The following is a 13,972-nucleotide window of genomic DNA, read 5'->3' as shown; positions in this document are numbered from 1 at the left end:
GACGGAAATATATTTTTATCTTTCAAACAAACAAAGTTAAATGTGATACATAAAAATTATAAATAAAAAATTGCACTATCCTCATATAAAAGTATAGTTATAATTCAATTTATTTTAACTTAAAAAAAAAGTCAACATTTTTTTAGATAATTAGTATTATTGATAATAGGTTTTAAATATCATTATTGACTTAAAACTTTGAAAATTAAATGAAAATTAAGTGAATTTTTTTTTTCTATAAAAAAGATAACAATAATGGTGAGAATCAACCTAAGTTATCATATGTCTACTCTACTCCAACTACTTAGTTAATTATGTTTCTTAGATTAATGTTTTAAAATCAATACAATATTTAAAATAAGTGAATATAGAGATTGAAGAGAAAGAAAAAAAATTCATTAAAAATTAATTAATAATTAATCTTTAATGAATAGAGTGATGGATATTTTCTTTCAACAAAAGAAGAAAATACATTATTTTAATTATAAAAAACAATTTTACATTCTTATTAAGTTAACATTTAAATGGCAACATATTTTAATATTTTATTAAAAAATATCAACATGTGTCCAAATATAGAAAATCATTTTATAAATATAAAATTTTTATATTTTAATTTAAAAATGATATATGGAAATTGACACCTAAATCAATTTAACGTAAATAAAAATGATATAGATAATTTAGAAAGAACTATATTTATAAACTCCAAATTTTAAACCCTAAATCTTAAATTTGGTTTCATTGGATACTCAGCCATATCCACCAACAGGGACGGAGCCAGGATTTCAATACTGGGGGGCCGAGAATTGGAATGATCAAATGAGGCGCTACATTTTTTTAAAAAAAAAAAATTCCAAAGTGATACCACATAGCAGGCCGTACCAGAAGTCCAAAAGTTGAATAAAAAAATAAATTTGGGTTATTCATTTAATTATACATATGAGTTTATATTAAAAATAGGGGGTGCCATATAGTAATATATATGTATATAAAAAAAAATTAAAATTGTTGGGAGGGCCGTGGCACCCGTAGGTCCCCCTTGACTCCGTCCTTGTCCACCAACATACATGCAAAACCCATGACAATCTACCAAGGCCTTGTTATTGCTTGAGAGAGAGGATACAAAAGTGTACGTTTTACACTAATTTCATGCAACCAATTCACACCTTTAAGCAATAACTACCACTGACTCATATATTTAAAATTTTAAAAACAAAAAAAAATTTTTAATAAAATAAATATTAATTACTTGTAAAAATATATACAAATATATAGTTTGATCAGACACATGTTCAAATACAAGTAATAATTAACTCATTAAATAAGATGCAAGTACGAGACAAATATACATCCATTAAGTCCTAAACCTGTATTTATATTTACTTAAAATTTATAAATATTTAATTTATTTAAAAAAATACTTAAAATTTATGTAATTTTTTATTCTATTTTTTAATTTATATTGAATAAAATTTAATTAATACAATTATGTAATTATTAATTTTTATATTTTTTTAAAAAATATTATTTAATTAATTTTTAAATTAATACAGAACAAATCTCAACGAATATGAAAATAGGAACGTAAGTTTTTATTCATCATTAAATTTAGAAAGAAGGCTAAAACCCTATTTTAGTCCTTTATAATAATTGTTTGTTTCAATTTAGTCCCACTTTTATTTTTTGTCTCAATTTGGTTCCTAATAAATTAATTAGTTTCAATGTTGGACTTTCGTCTAAATTATTTAAACAGAGTTAACTGTTGGTCACGTAAATGCCACGTAGATGCATAGGTGGATGCCACGTGGATGCCAAATTTAATGAAAACACCTGGGACCAGAACGGGCCGGTGCACTATTGGTGTGTTAATTTTGCATCTGAAATAGGCCGTTCTAGATGCAAAATTAACACACCAGTAGTACATCAGAACGGTCCGTTCTGAATCAAGAACGGCGCGTTCTGAAACCAGAACAGACCGTTCTGGGTTTCAGAACAAGCCGTTATGGATTCAGAACGACACGTTCTGGATTTAGAATAGCCCGTTCCAGAACGCCAGTTAAGTGAATATTCTATATTAATTTTATTAAAAAATATAATAATTTTGAAAAATATTTTTTTATAGCAAAAATTTTAAAATTATTTATTTTTATAAAATACAATTGTCTTATAAATAGAGTGATAACTTTTCGTTTTTCTCTTTCTGTCTGAAGAAATATTTAAGTGTCACTTTATAATTTTTTGCAACTTTTTTAAAATTAGAGGAATAAAATGATAAAAATTAATAGGATAAACATAATAAAATTATTATTATGTTTTCTTTTAGTGTCCTCTAAATTTGTATACTCATTTAAAACAAAAATATTGTATATGTTAATTTGAATTAATTTAATGAAGTATCATATGGTTTTTAATTTTTTAAATTTTTTTATAAATTTGATCTATACATGAAAAGCTTTTTAATTTAACAATTAAATTTTTAAAAATTTGATATAGAACATTAATTATTAAGTAGAATAAATCTATCAAGACTCACTCTTGAAGTAAGTAAATTTTTTCTTCATTAAAAATGAAGATAATTTTACCACAAAATAAAAAACAATTAAACAATAAAATAAAATATAAAAAATACTAATGTATTTATTATATTAAATATAACAACATAATTAAAATATAATTAATAATATATATTTTATAAAATGATTAATATTTTATATATAAAAAAAAGAATGAAAAAAATTTTAGTGGGACAAGTGCTCCCACTATGATTAACTTAGATCCGTCCCTGCATATGGTTGTGTGGTGAAATGAAATAAAATCTACTACCATTATTTTTAGTGATACACTGCATTATCCTTAATGATACACTGTATAGCCCAACTATTTAACAATTGAAGTTATCAATTTCTATTGACAATATTATCAAATTCAGTGTTTGAAATGTTTTGTACCAAATCCACGTGGATGCTGATTTTTTTAAAACACCTAGAACCAGAACGGCCCGTTCTGAAACCAGAGCAGCCCGTTCTGGTTGCACTCCTAGTGTGTTAATTTTGCACCTGGAACAGGCCATTCCGGATGCAAAATTAACACACTAAAAGTGCACCAAGAACGGACCATTCTCGTTCTAGGTGTTTTAAAAAAAATGGACATCTACGTGACATCCACCTGTGCATCTACACGTGGCCAATAGTTAACTCTGTTTAAATAATTTAGACGGAAGTCCAACATTACAACTAATTAATTTATTAAGGACCAAACTGAGACAAAAAAATAAAAATAAGACTAAATTAAAACAAATAATTATTAGTATAAGGGACTAAAATACTATTTTAGCCCGGAAAGAAAGATGAATATACGACAGAAACTGGACACGACTCTTTATTTGCTGTGTTTAAATAAATAATACTACTACCTAGTCAGTGAAAGTGAAAATTAGCCTCTAGTTGTGCACATATATGAAAAAAAATAAAATTCACCCCCTTTTTTAATTTTCATTGATATAAATGGACTTGTCTGAAGAGATGATGAGAGGAAGTACAGAAAAGCGTGGAAGCAGAACAGCCGCAAAGCTCGCAACTAACGCTTGCCTAACTTCTTCTCTCTTTTGTTTGTTTCCGACGCGCTCTTTCTCCTTCTTCCTTCTTTGGCCATGACCCCAACTCAATTTCACTGACTCCATTTGAATTTCCTTCTATCTGCTTTTCGCTTCTCAGATTACAATGTCGCACATTGCTTTAGCCTCTCCCTCCGTCATCGCTTTTCACCGTATGTTCTCTTCTTCTTCCTCTACCACTTATCATATTTGGAATCTGACAAAAGTGAGGGAATACTATTTATTTATTTATTTCTGCATACTCTTAATAATCATTATCAATTTGATACTATATTACTTCGACATTCTCTTTGCGGTTTCAGGCGGAGCGAAGCAATGGAGCGCGCTATTTCCCAGTTTCCGGAGAACTACGGGAACCGCTTCGTCTTTGTTCGCAAGTTCTCTCAGGAAACGGTTGCAATTGCGGTTTTCCGCTTCGGCGGAAACTGGCGGCAGTGGAGGTGTTGCGGAGGAAATATCTGAGGCCGAAAAAGAGCCTACGAATTTCGCGTGGCCCGATTACAAGGTTATGAAGCGTTATTTTTTTTAATATTTTTTTTTGTATATCGTATTTGTTTGCATGTGTGATTGGCCTGGGAACTTGTGTTTATGATTGAATTAAACAGATAAAAGAATTATCTGCCTGCAGAAACCTAGAGTGTGCATACTAGGAGGTGGATTTGGTGGCTTATACACTGCTTTGAGGTTGGAATCGTTGGAATGGCCAGACGATAAAAAACCACAGGTTTGTCATTCAAAATCACTCTCTCTTGTGAAGTTCCACGTCGTGTCGTTCGGGTTTCTAAGATTGCTAATGTCTCTTGGTTTAATTGGCATTAAAACATTTTGTGACTGCTTGTGGTCATATTGTCAATTTGTCGGTGTCTGTATTTGTTTAATGGAATGCATAGAAAAATGCATGTTACCACTTTTTTTTTTTTATTCTTTTTATTCACCTTTTGCATATTCGTTTCCTATTCAAGTCATTTGTTGAAGATATTGCTTGATCCTTCGTATGAGAATTAACATAATGTGCAAACAAAATGCAGTATCCACATTTGAATGGATGGAGCCTTTTCGGGTTACAATATTAAACTACAATCAATGTAAATGTAGTTAGTCTTGATGTGCTTACATGTCAAGGAATATGACTTAAATACTTAATAAAATTAAGGTTTGCTGTGATGAATATTAACCCCGTATTCTACTTATAAGCCTTTGTTTGAAGGTATTATTACATTCTTACGAATAGTAATTCCTGGCTAAATTCAAAAAACATGTGGTTAGAATTTAGTATTTTTGGGAACATTTTTTAAAATTCAAATGGTAATAGAAAAAGTGGAAATGGAATGTGTCTCACTCATAGCTTTCCTTGTCTCATTTTTAGCATTTTGATACCCTGTCCAATTCTCAGCATTATTGCATCCATGTAAGGGAGATATTCATGTTTTCATGTTATTTATGAACCCAACCTTATCAAAATTGTCTACATTGATTCATGTCAGCATGCAGTCCTACCTGTGACAATTGTCTAGTCATCCACCTATGTTCCCTCAGTTTTTGCTTACATTTTTCTGTTTGACATCTTCTAATCACTCACTACAGTTATACCATAAACAACCGATGGGGGATGGAATGGAAGAGGGGATATACTAACCTGTAAAGTTTTTCCATCTGCCTTTCAATATTTACAAATATTAAACAGCGGATTTTTGCGGGGGGGGGGGGGGGGGGGGGGAATACTCTAACCTGTATAATTACCTTGCTTGTTCAGTCTCGCTGTCATAATCATTTTAAAATTCCAACATGCTTCTAAAGAATCTAAACTTCATTAACCAATGACAGCGCTAAAAGATATGTCCACTTTAGCCTACTGTTATTTTGACTTAATAAATAACATTTATTCTCCTATTCTCAAACTAAAGCTACCTCCCCTATGTTCAGTTATAGTCTTCCTTAACCTAAAGCTGCTAAGTTCTGGTGCTTGCATTTACATTCTTTAGCTTAGGTTAATTCTCCTATTCAATTTGTTCAGTTGTATGACAGTTGGTACAAAAGCCACTATAGAAGGAACTTAGGATCCTCTTTTTGAATGAAACTCTGTCTCTGTACATTTACCAATGGAACAAAAGGGAAAAAAATCAAAGCAGTATCTTTTGACATTTTCAAATGACTGTATGATCAGAAATTATTTTCTTCTCTTATAACTATGATTATGATGTCTTGTATTCATGCCTGGTGATTTAATTGTTAGGCTTTTCTGTACCCTTCTTGTTTACTTGTAGATGCTTTAATAAAATAAATTCTTTATTGAATATGGAGCAGATTGTTCTTGTTGATCAGTCTGAACGTTTTGTTTTCAAGCCAATGTTGTATGAGCTTCTATCTGGAGGTATGCATTATTAAACCTAAGCAACAATTGCAGTTTTCTTCTTTATTACAAATGATTCGACAGTTACACTGACATGCAGAAGTGGACGAATGGGAAATAGCTCCTCGTTTCTCAGATTTGCTGGCAAACACCAGTGTGCAGTTTTTCAAAGACAGAGTAAAACTTTTGCTTCCCTCTGATCACTGGGGAATGAATGGATCCAAATCTACTCACGGAGGAACTGTTCATCTTGAAAGTGGCCTTCTTATAGAATATGACTGGTACAATCTGCACTTTTAAGTGCCTCACTGTTTCCCAACAGCAATTCTGTTTTATACACTGCTTAAGATGATATATTTTTCTCTGGATTTGTGTTCCGCATATTGACCTGGTTTCTTCAATTTGAAATCAATGGGTTGCCTATTACATGTGTAATTTTCTGATATTTTCTTGTGATCATGCTCAAGTTTTATGCTTCTCGATGTTGATTAGGATGTTTGGGCAGGATCACTTTGATGTAGTTTGCTGAAATGTTCCTTTGTGTACCTAAATCATCTTCAAAACAAAAATGAATTTTTTATTGTTTAATGGAATAGAAATGCATTCATAGTGTGATGCCAAATAGAGTTGCATCATTCTGTTGATTTGAGTTTTTCATTTCTTCACACTGGACAGCCAGGCTGGTTCTTGCATTGGGAGCTGAAGCTAAACTGGATGTTGTGCCAGGGGCAGCTGAATTTGCAATTCCTTTCTCAACATTAGAGGATGCACGTGTGAGTGCATGATAGAGTGGATTGATTATTTAATATCTCAAGACTAACATGAATTTGCAATTCTTGATTTTAGATGCTGGTTTCTTGTTGCAGAAAGTCAATGCTAAATTAACAACATTAGAGAGAAAGAACTTTGGCAAGGACATCCAAATTAGTGTGGCTGTTGTTGGTTGTGGTTACTCTGGAGTTGAATTGGCTGCAACACTAGCAGAGCGATTACAAAATAGAGGAATTGTGAGAGCAATTAATGTCGAAACAATGATTTGCCCAAATGCCCCACCTGGCAACAGGGAAGCTGCACTAAAAGTAAGATGTTTAAATTTTATATTCGTTAAATTAATTTGTAGGTCCCTAAACTATTTAGGGATTTTTAATTAGGTCCCTAAATTAAAAATTGTAATTGGTTCCCTAAACTAAAAAGTAGATCCCTAAAGTTAGTTTTTGGCATCTCAAAATGGCTAAAAAATGATAATTTATAGCAGTTTTAAACTCTAGGGACCCGATTACAAGATCAAAGACCCAATTACTATTTTCCTTTTCAGTTAGGAGACTTAGTTAAAAATTTTCGTAAAGTTTAGGGTCTGTCGTGTACAACTCAGAAAATCATATGCAATTAGGTGACAGTCCACTAGGATGTTGACTTTGTATTTTCTTCTATGGAAAGACAGTGAGATACACTGCTTTCTTCAAGTAATTATCTTTCCTTATTTCATGTTAATAAAAGTTAACGGAGTGAAGCTGGATATTTAGAGCTTTATATTGAAGATGTTAACTATACTTTAAATTGTCTAGTAACTTGGTATATATACACTAATTAAAATGTGATCATTTGTTGTTTGTGTTGAAGAATGTAAACCAATTATATATGGAGGCAAGATGATCTGATGATCCTTGCTTAAATGTGACCCTGACTATATAAGGGCATAAGGCAAGATGTTCCTTCTTAAATTAGGTGTTGCTTCCATGTTTAGTTGGACATAGACAGCTAAGATTGAAACTAATATCTTCGTATGATTCATGATGCTTATGTAAAGATGTTTAGTACTTTAGTCCTTTTATATGAACTTGATAATTTGTTTGATTAATCATTTGGTTAGGGCTCTATTTTATTTGGTTAGGTCTCTATAATTTTTTTCTTTTGAATTTTGTAGGTGAAAATCTTTATAAATTTTAAATTTTCACTTAATTTTTTTATGCTATAAGTATTCTATTACAAATTTTAAATTATAGTCTTATTTGAATTTTCTCAAATACATACAGAAAGCTACATAGTAATATGATTGTTTGCCTGAAATATTCTGCAGAAATTCTTAGCAGTTTGAAATTATAAAATTTCCTTTCATGTAACTTCACTCCTATTCTATAGTTTACACCCATTTTAAATAGATTTCTTGAAACCAAATAAGAATTAGCCAATAGCCATAATTTAATACTACATGGGTGCCACACGATGATATTAAAAAACTGAATGTTTCTCAAACCATCTACTTGAAGTCCTGCATTCGATGTTGAAGCTTCTCCAGCATGCAACTAACCTGTTTCCGCAACTCTGGTTGCTTTAGTTTTATCATGCTATTCAATTGTATTCCTCTAGCCTAGGTCCATTAGCAATGTTATTGCAAGTAATGCTTAAGATTTCTAAAAGAAAACATTGTGCTGTGGATGTTAGGTTCTTTCATCAAGGAAAGTTGAACTTTTATTGGGTTATTTTGTCCGCTGTATTCGGAGGCTTAGTGAATTGGAGTATGCAGATACGCTGACAGGGGTAGATGAAAATACTATTGAAACTGTGCCTGATTTTGAGAAATATATACTGGAGCTACAACCTGCTGAAAGGGGAATGCAAAGCAAAGTCATTGAAGCAGATCTGGTGTTGTGGACTGTTGGAACCAAACCTCCTCTTCCTCAGCTGGAACCTTCAGATGTACCATTTGTAATTCCACTTAATGCCCGAGGACAAGCTGAAACAGATGAAACTCTTCGTGTTAAGGGTCACCCTCGGATATTTGCCCTTGGCGACTCTTCTGCATTAAGGGATTCAAATGGAAGGGTCCTTCCAGCCACTGCACAGGTGTAACTGGTGCTTGATGTTCCATGGGATGTTTTACTACGGCATGTATATAAATTTTGACGATGTGATCATCTTTATTTTCTGATTGTTTTCTTTTACCTTGTACTTGCAGGTTGCATTTCAGCAAGCAGATTTCACTGGTTGGAATCTGTGGGCTGCAATCAACGGGCGTCCACTTTTGCCATTTAGGTTTTATTGCATTTAGTTTGTTTAATTATTCTGTAATCTACATACACGCTTCTAACGCTATATTTGTTCCTAATGGGGGTGCCAGGTTTCAGAATCTAGGTGAGATGATGACCCTGGGAAGAAATGATGGTGTCATTTCTCCGAGTTTTGTTGATGGTCTGGTCTTAGAAGGTTCTATTGGTCATACTGGTAAGTTGGCCCCATGCGCCATTCTTCATTATGTTAATTACTTAAAAAACAAAATAAAGAAGAAAAACAAGTTTGAGCTTTTCTATTTTTGCAGCGAGGAAGATAGCTTATTTGATCAGGTTACCAACGGATGAACATAGGCTTAAAGTGGGGATTAGCTGGCTTACAAAATCTGCTATTGATTCCGTGTCATCCCTACAAAGTACCTTGTACAAGGTCCTTTCGGGCTCTTAGCTGCAGATTGATATGTATATAGCTATTGCTAAGCGTTTTTATTTAGGCTGCAGAATTTAACAGCCGTGGTTTTGTTCCTTGTATCACAAAGGATTGTTTGTAAGTGTGAATCGTAGATCTCTAAAATACAAGGTCGAGGACAGCGATTATTACTGATAATAAAGTGAAATTGTCAGAAATGGAAGGAATTGGTGTCATTCTATTTTAACACTCTATATACTAAATATTGTTAATTCAAATTGTTCGACATTTGTATTTCTTAATCAAAGACTAAGGTTTGATTTTTGTTTTAAATATGAAGTTACGATTAAAAGTATTGTTTTATTTTTATAAAGCTTGATTCAGTGAAAAAAAGTTATACCTCCTTATTAAATAAAAAATAATAATCATCTAATTTTCAAGCAATTTGAGTTGGATTTTGCTACATAATAACATTAGACTTTCTAAATTAAAACATGGAGCCCTGTAATTTCTCAACATGGCAGGGAAGTTAAGGTCCTGAACAAAAAACATAGCAAGATGATAATGAATTAGTATTTGGAAAACTTATCAACACATGTTGAATGAACTTTTTATACTTTTCGATGTAAAAAAGTTAAAGTATGTGTTAATTTTTAATTATGTAACAATACAAACATATCCTTAATAGTTTCAGCTAATTGTTATTAGTGACTTTAATAAGGTTACTTCTTTTTCTTTGTTTTTCCTTGAAGTTTTACTTTTATCAAATGACCTTTTTTCTAGAGATAAAAGCAAGGATGGACTAGTTTACCAAATAGTATATGGTGCACCACTTTTATTTATCATTAGATGCATTCAATACTATTAATATATTATACGTTCTGCCACACAAGATCTAATTCCTCCACTATTACCTCACTCTTTCCCTCTTCCCAACCCCTATTCTTTTGTTTTCGATCTTAAGTGAAACATAGTCATCACCTTAGTATTAGAAACTCAATATTTATCTATTTATGTCAATAACCATGACCTATCCAATGTGATTTACACGGTCAATATGTTTTTCACATTGTAGTCAAATTTGACTCGACTTGATCCACCTAAGACTTGTTTAACTCGAAACCCACATAACTTGAAATAATGTTCAGACAAAAATGTGCCTAAATTTATAACTTGTGGGTTAGTTTGAATTAGGTATTTTGGATCTGAGCTTCATGCCTAATCCTAATCCATACTATAAAGACTTGAGATTTTTAATGTCCCATATGATTGTTGATGCTTCTAATGCTTTGATAGTCAACAATTATCTAGTTTTAGATTTTTAAACCTGTTGCACAATAAATAAATAGATTAAACTCATCTCTAATTAATTTTTACTTATTTTATCATTTGTTTCTTATAAAAAGGAATAGAGATAATAGTAAAAACATCCTTTTTTATCTTATAATGACCATAATTTAAGATTTTTACATAAATTAAGACAAAAATAAATGTATTATTTTTTGATACAATTTTACTAAAATAATTTACCTTCTCATCAAATACATATTTTTAATTACAGTAATTGAATAATTTATAAAGCGTAAATTATAAAAAGTATTATTAATTACATTAAAATTTGTGAGATAAAAATGTGTAAGATTTACATAAATGTTACATTTTGTCATTAATATGCTGCTTTAAACGATATTGAATTGAACTGGTCTTAAAGTTGATGTTATTAAATGCTATGAAAGCATTAATTGATGTTATTAATATTTTCCTTGGTTTCATTTTGTTTGATATTAAAGGTTCTAGAATTTTTTTGAACCCATAAAAGAAAGGTTTTAGACTTCTAGTACAAATATTGAGAAATTCCATTAACATCTTGTATTTCATAGCAATTATTATATATTTTCTTAAAGGGAAAATAGATAATATACTGATAGTATAAAATTATTTATATTGTTTATATATTTTTTACTTATATATTATAAAAGTCAATCAACTTGTTATAAATAGTAATTTGTAATTGAATAAAAATATAAAATTATTTTATATTATAAATGCATCATTGTTAAACTTTATATATATATATATATATATATATATATATATTATATTTCATATTAGTTAGATTCTCAACTATAATTCTTATATATTTTTCTCATTTCACAATAAATAATTAAGAATATAATGGAAAAATACATCTAAAAATTTTTACTCGTTAGTTTTCCAATTAAAGCATCTGTTTCAATCTCTTCTTTCAATATGCAAATCATTTAATTGAAAAACATTAGTTTAGTTGGATATATTTCAAATTGAAGCTGAGAAATTATGCGAACATTTTCATTAAATAATTTATTTAAGAGATAAAAGTGATTTTTTTAATTATATTTTGCTTTAATCATTTATTATATAAATATTATTTTCTCCCCTTTCAATTATGATAATTATAGAGTAAGTTTTCATAAGAATTTATGCACAAAACTTTCTTTACAAATTTGAAATTAAGAAGAATCCAACCATTTGGATAATTAGTTTTATTGGCTTGATGGAAAGGTTCTGTCTTTTTGAGAAAATCCTCGTGAAGTTAAAGTTAAAGTCATCCTGAACTAGCCTCATATTGTCATGAAGGGTCGCAAAATTAGTTGGCACAAACCACATGCTTACCAATCCAGAAAGATCTAAATTAGTGCAATTCATTTCCTATCTACTTGTTTTCAATTAAAAAGGACATTAAATAAAGTCATGAAAAGTACGAACACAAATTTAAGAAAATGTAACGAGTTGTTCTACATTAATTAATAATTTTGATTTTGAATATTGAGTATTTAAATTTATTAAATATTAAAAAAAATTATCATTCATAATAATTCTATATAATTTCAATATGACCGTCTCAAGAAAACAAAAAATAAAATTGTGATTTAGAAAAAGAATGAAGTAATAATGTAATAAGTTGCTTCTGAAACAAGATAAGGCTCTCAAGAAGTTTCAATATCTTCTTGCTTGTTATGTGGTGAAGAGTAATTTATCCACATCTTTTTCATCTACCAAAGTTGTCAAAGTTTCGTGTCTTGCACTTATAATTATTGTCTAAAATATTAAGTGTGAGAGCTAAGTCTTCCATGTTCATTTTATTAATTCCAATTTCCAAATCACAAGTTATCATCATTATTTTTTTCTTTCCCTTTGCTATCTGGTCCCTTGATAATTTCCTCCATGTTTTTCATTTTCCCTCAATTGTTTTTTTTTAAATTTATTTTTACCAGAAAAAAGAGCAACTCTGTAATCATTATGAAGCATAAATATTGACATAATATAATTTCTTTCTTAGCTCTTGAGTGTGTAGGAGTTTAATTTTATTTTTCTTTCAAATTTAAGGACATTCATTTAAACTCCTTAGCATTTTTTGTGCACGACCATCATAAGACAATGCATGTGAGGAGAGAGTTCAAGACAACCATTAAATGGCCGAAATTTTGGATCATAATCCATGGATGGGTTTCCTGATTTTCTCGTTAGTGTTTAGTAAATTAATTTACAAATTAGTAAAGAATTTATAAACTATAAGTTTCAATATGAAAAACTACAAAATTTATAAATTAATTAATTAAATTAAAAGTATTTAATAAAATTAATTAAATATTTTTTTAATAAATTTAAAATAACATAAAAAGTCATATTTAATTATTTGAGATAAAAAAAATATTTTAAATAAATCAATAAAAATAAAATAATAATTAGAAGAAAAAATGTTAATAACTTATAAGCTACTCAAAGTAACTAATAAAAACAAGTTAAATTACTAAAATCAACTCACACATGCATTAAACAAATTTATTTTAATCAAACTAATTTATAATGCTCTTTGAATGCATTATCAAACACACTGAAAATGAAATACAAAAAGAAAAGTATTAGTGTAGATTGAAATTACACAAACTTGATAAACTAGTTATCCATGGACAAATTAATACATAACATCTAACTTAAGGAAATTATTCAATATATACAGAGTGATAATATTCTTATTTTGATTTAATTTAGGAAATTTAAATTAGGTTTATTACTTTCTTAGTTTCTTGCAAGAAGCTACTATGATGTTAATTCAGAACAACTCATTGTGTGTTGATGTATTTTTAAGTTGCATTGGATTGAAGTAATTTATTAATAATTTGTTAACCTAATATAGTTTTTCGCAGGCTAATTCACCGTATCATTTTTATTTATTTAGAGAAATTACTTATATGTTCTTCCATATATTTACATACATGAGTTTAACCTGATTATATACTTAACTTACATGATTATCCGTCATATGATTATATATATAAAATAAAATAATCTGAATGAGTGTTCTTATGATTTTTTTTTTAATGAAAGAATTTTTTGAGAAGTTTTTTAAAAAAATAAAATTTTAAAGATTTTTAATTATCTTATCCTTTGAATTCATATTTTTCATCTATTTTTAAATTAAATTTTAATATTTTAGAAAACATCAATAATTAAAATAAGTTTAAATTATAATGTTTATCATAAATCCAAAATATAATGTATGCATTTAAAAATATTTTTTATTTTAAATTTAATTATAATATATTTAT

The 13,972-nt window shown here is 29.3% G+C and overlaps 1 protein-coding gene across 3 annotated transcripts; it reads left to right on the top strand.

Moving 5' to 3' along the window:
* Positions 1–3,491: 3,491 nt before the first annotated feature.
* NDC1 (NAD(P)H dehydrogenase C1) lies at positions 3,492–9,606 on the top strand. 3 transcript variants are annotated; one of them, XM_083069189.1, is made up of 12 exons: positions 3,492–3,609; positions 3,717–3,821; positions 3,919–4,121; positions 4,245–4,340; positions 5,921–5,987; positions 6,067–6,247; positions 6,646–6,739; positions 6,833–7,045; positions 8,409–8,810; positions 8,923–8,999; positions 9,085–9,188; positions 9,283–9,606. In XM_083069189.1, the coding sequence occupies exons 1-12, from the start codon at positions 3,507–3,509 to the stop codon at positions 9,420–9,422; spliced, it is 1,785 nt and encodes a 594-aa protein (XP_082925315.1). In that variant the 5' UTR covers positions 3,492–3,506; the 3' UTR covers positions 9,423–9,606. The 3 variants fall into 3 exon arrangements, with proteins under 3 accessions (XP_082925315.1, XP_020203967.1, XP_082925316.1); XM_020348378.3 differs by having other exon boundaries at positions 3,505–3,609; positions 3,717–3,768; XM_083069190.1 differs by having other exon boundaries at positions 3,523–3,768.
* Positions 9,607–13,972: the final 4,366 nt, after the last annotated feature.

This window comes from Cajanus cajan, chromosome 2, assembly GCF_000230855.2.
Source record: "Cajanus cajan strain Asha chromosome 2, NIPB_CcT2T_4, whole genome shotgun sequence".
NCBI lineage: Eukaryota > Viridiplantae > Streptophyta > Magnoliopsida > Fabales > Fabaceae > Cajanus > Cajanus cajan.
The sequence above is the reverse complement of the archived record's forward strand: the minus strand, read 5'-3'. Positions and strand labels throughout refer to the sequence as shown.

What these genes read in the sequence shown, in the direction of transcription:
- NDC1 (XM_083069189.1), top strand. Translation starts at nt 3,507, where the DNA reads ATGGACTTGTCTGAAGAGATGATGAGAGGAAGTACAGAAAAGCGTGGA. An exon ending in TCGCGTGGCCCGATTACAAG is followed by an intron (nt 4,122 to 4,244) that starts GTTATGAAGCGT and finishes ATCTGCCTGCAG; the next exon opens with AAACCTAGAGTGTGCATACT. An exon ending in TCCTTCCAGCCACTGCACAG is followed by an intron (nt 8,811 to 8,922) that starts GTGTAACTGGTG and finishes TTGTACTTGCAG; the next exon opens with GTTGCATTTCAGCAAGCAGA.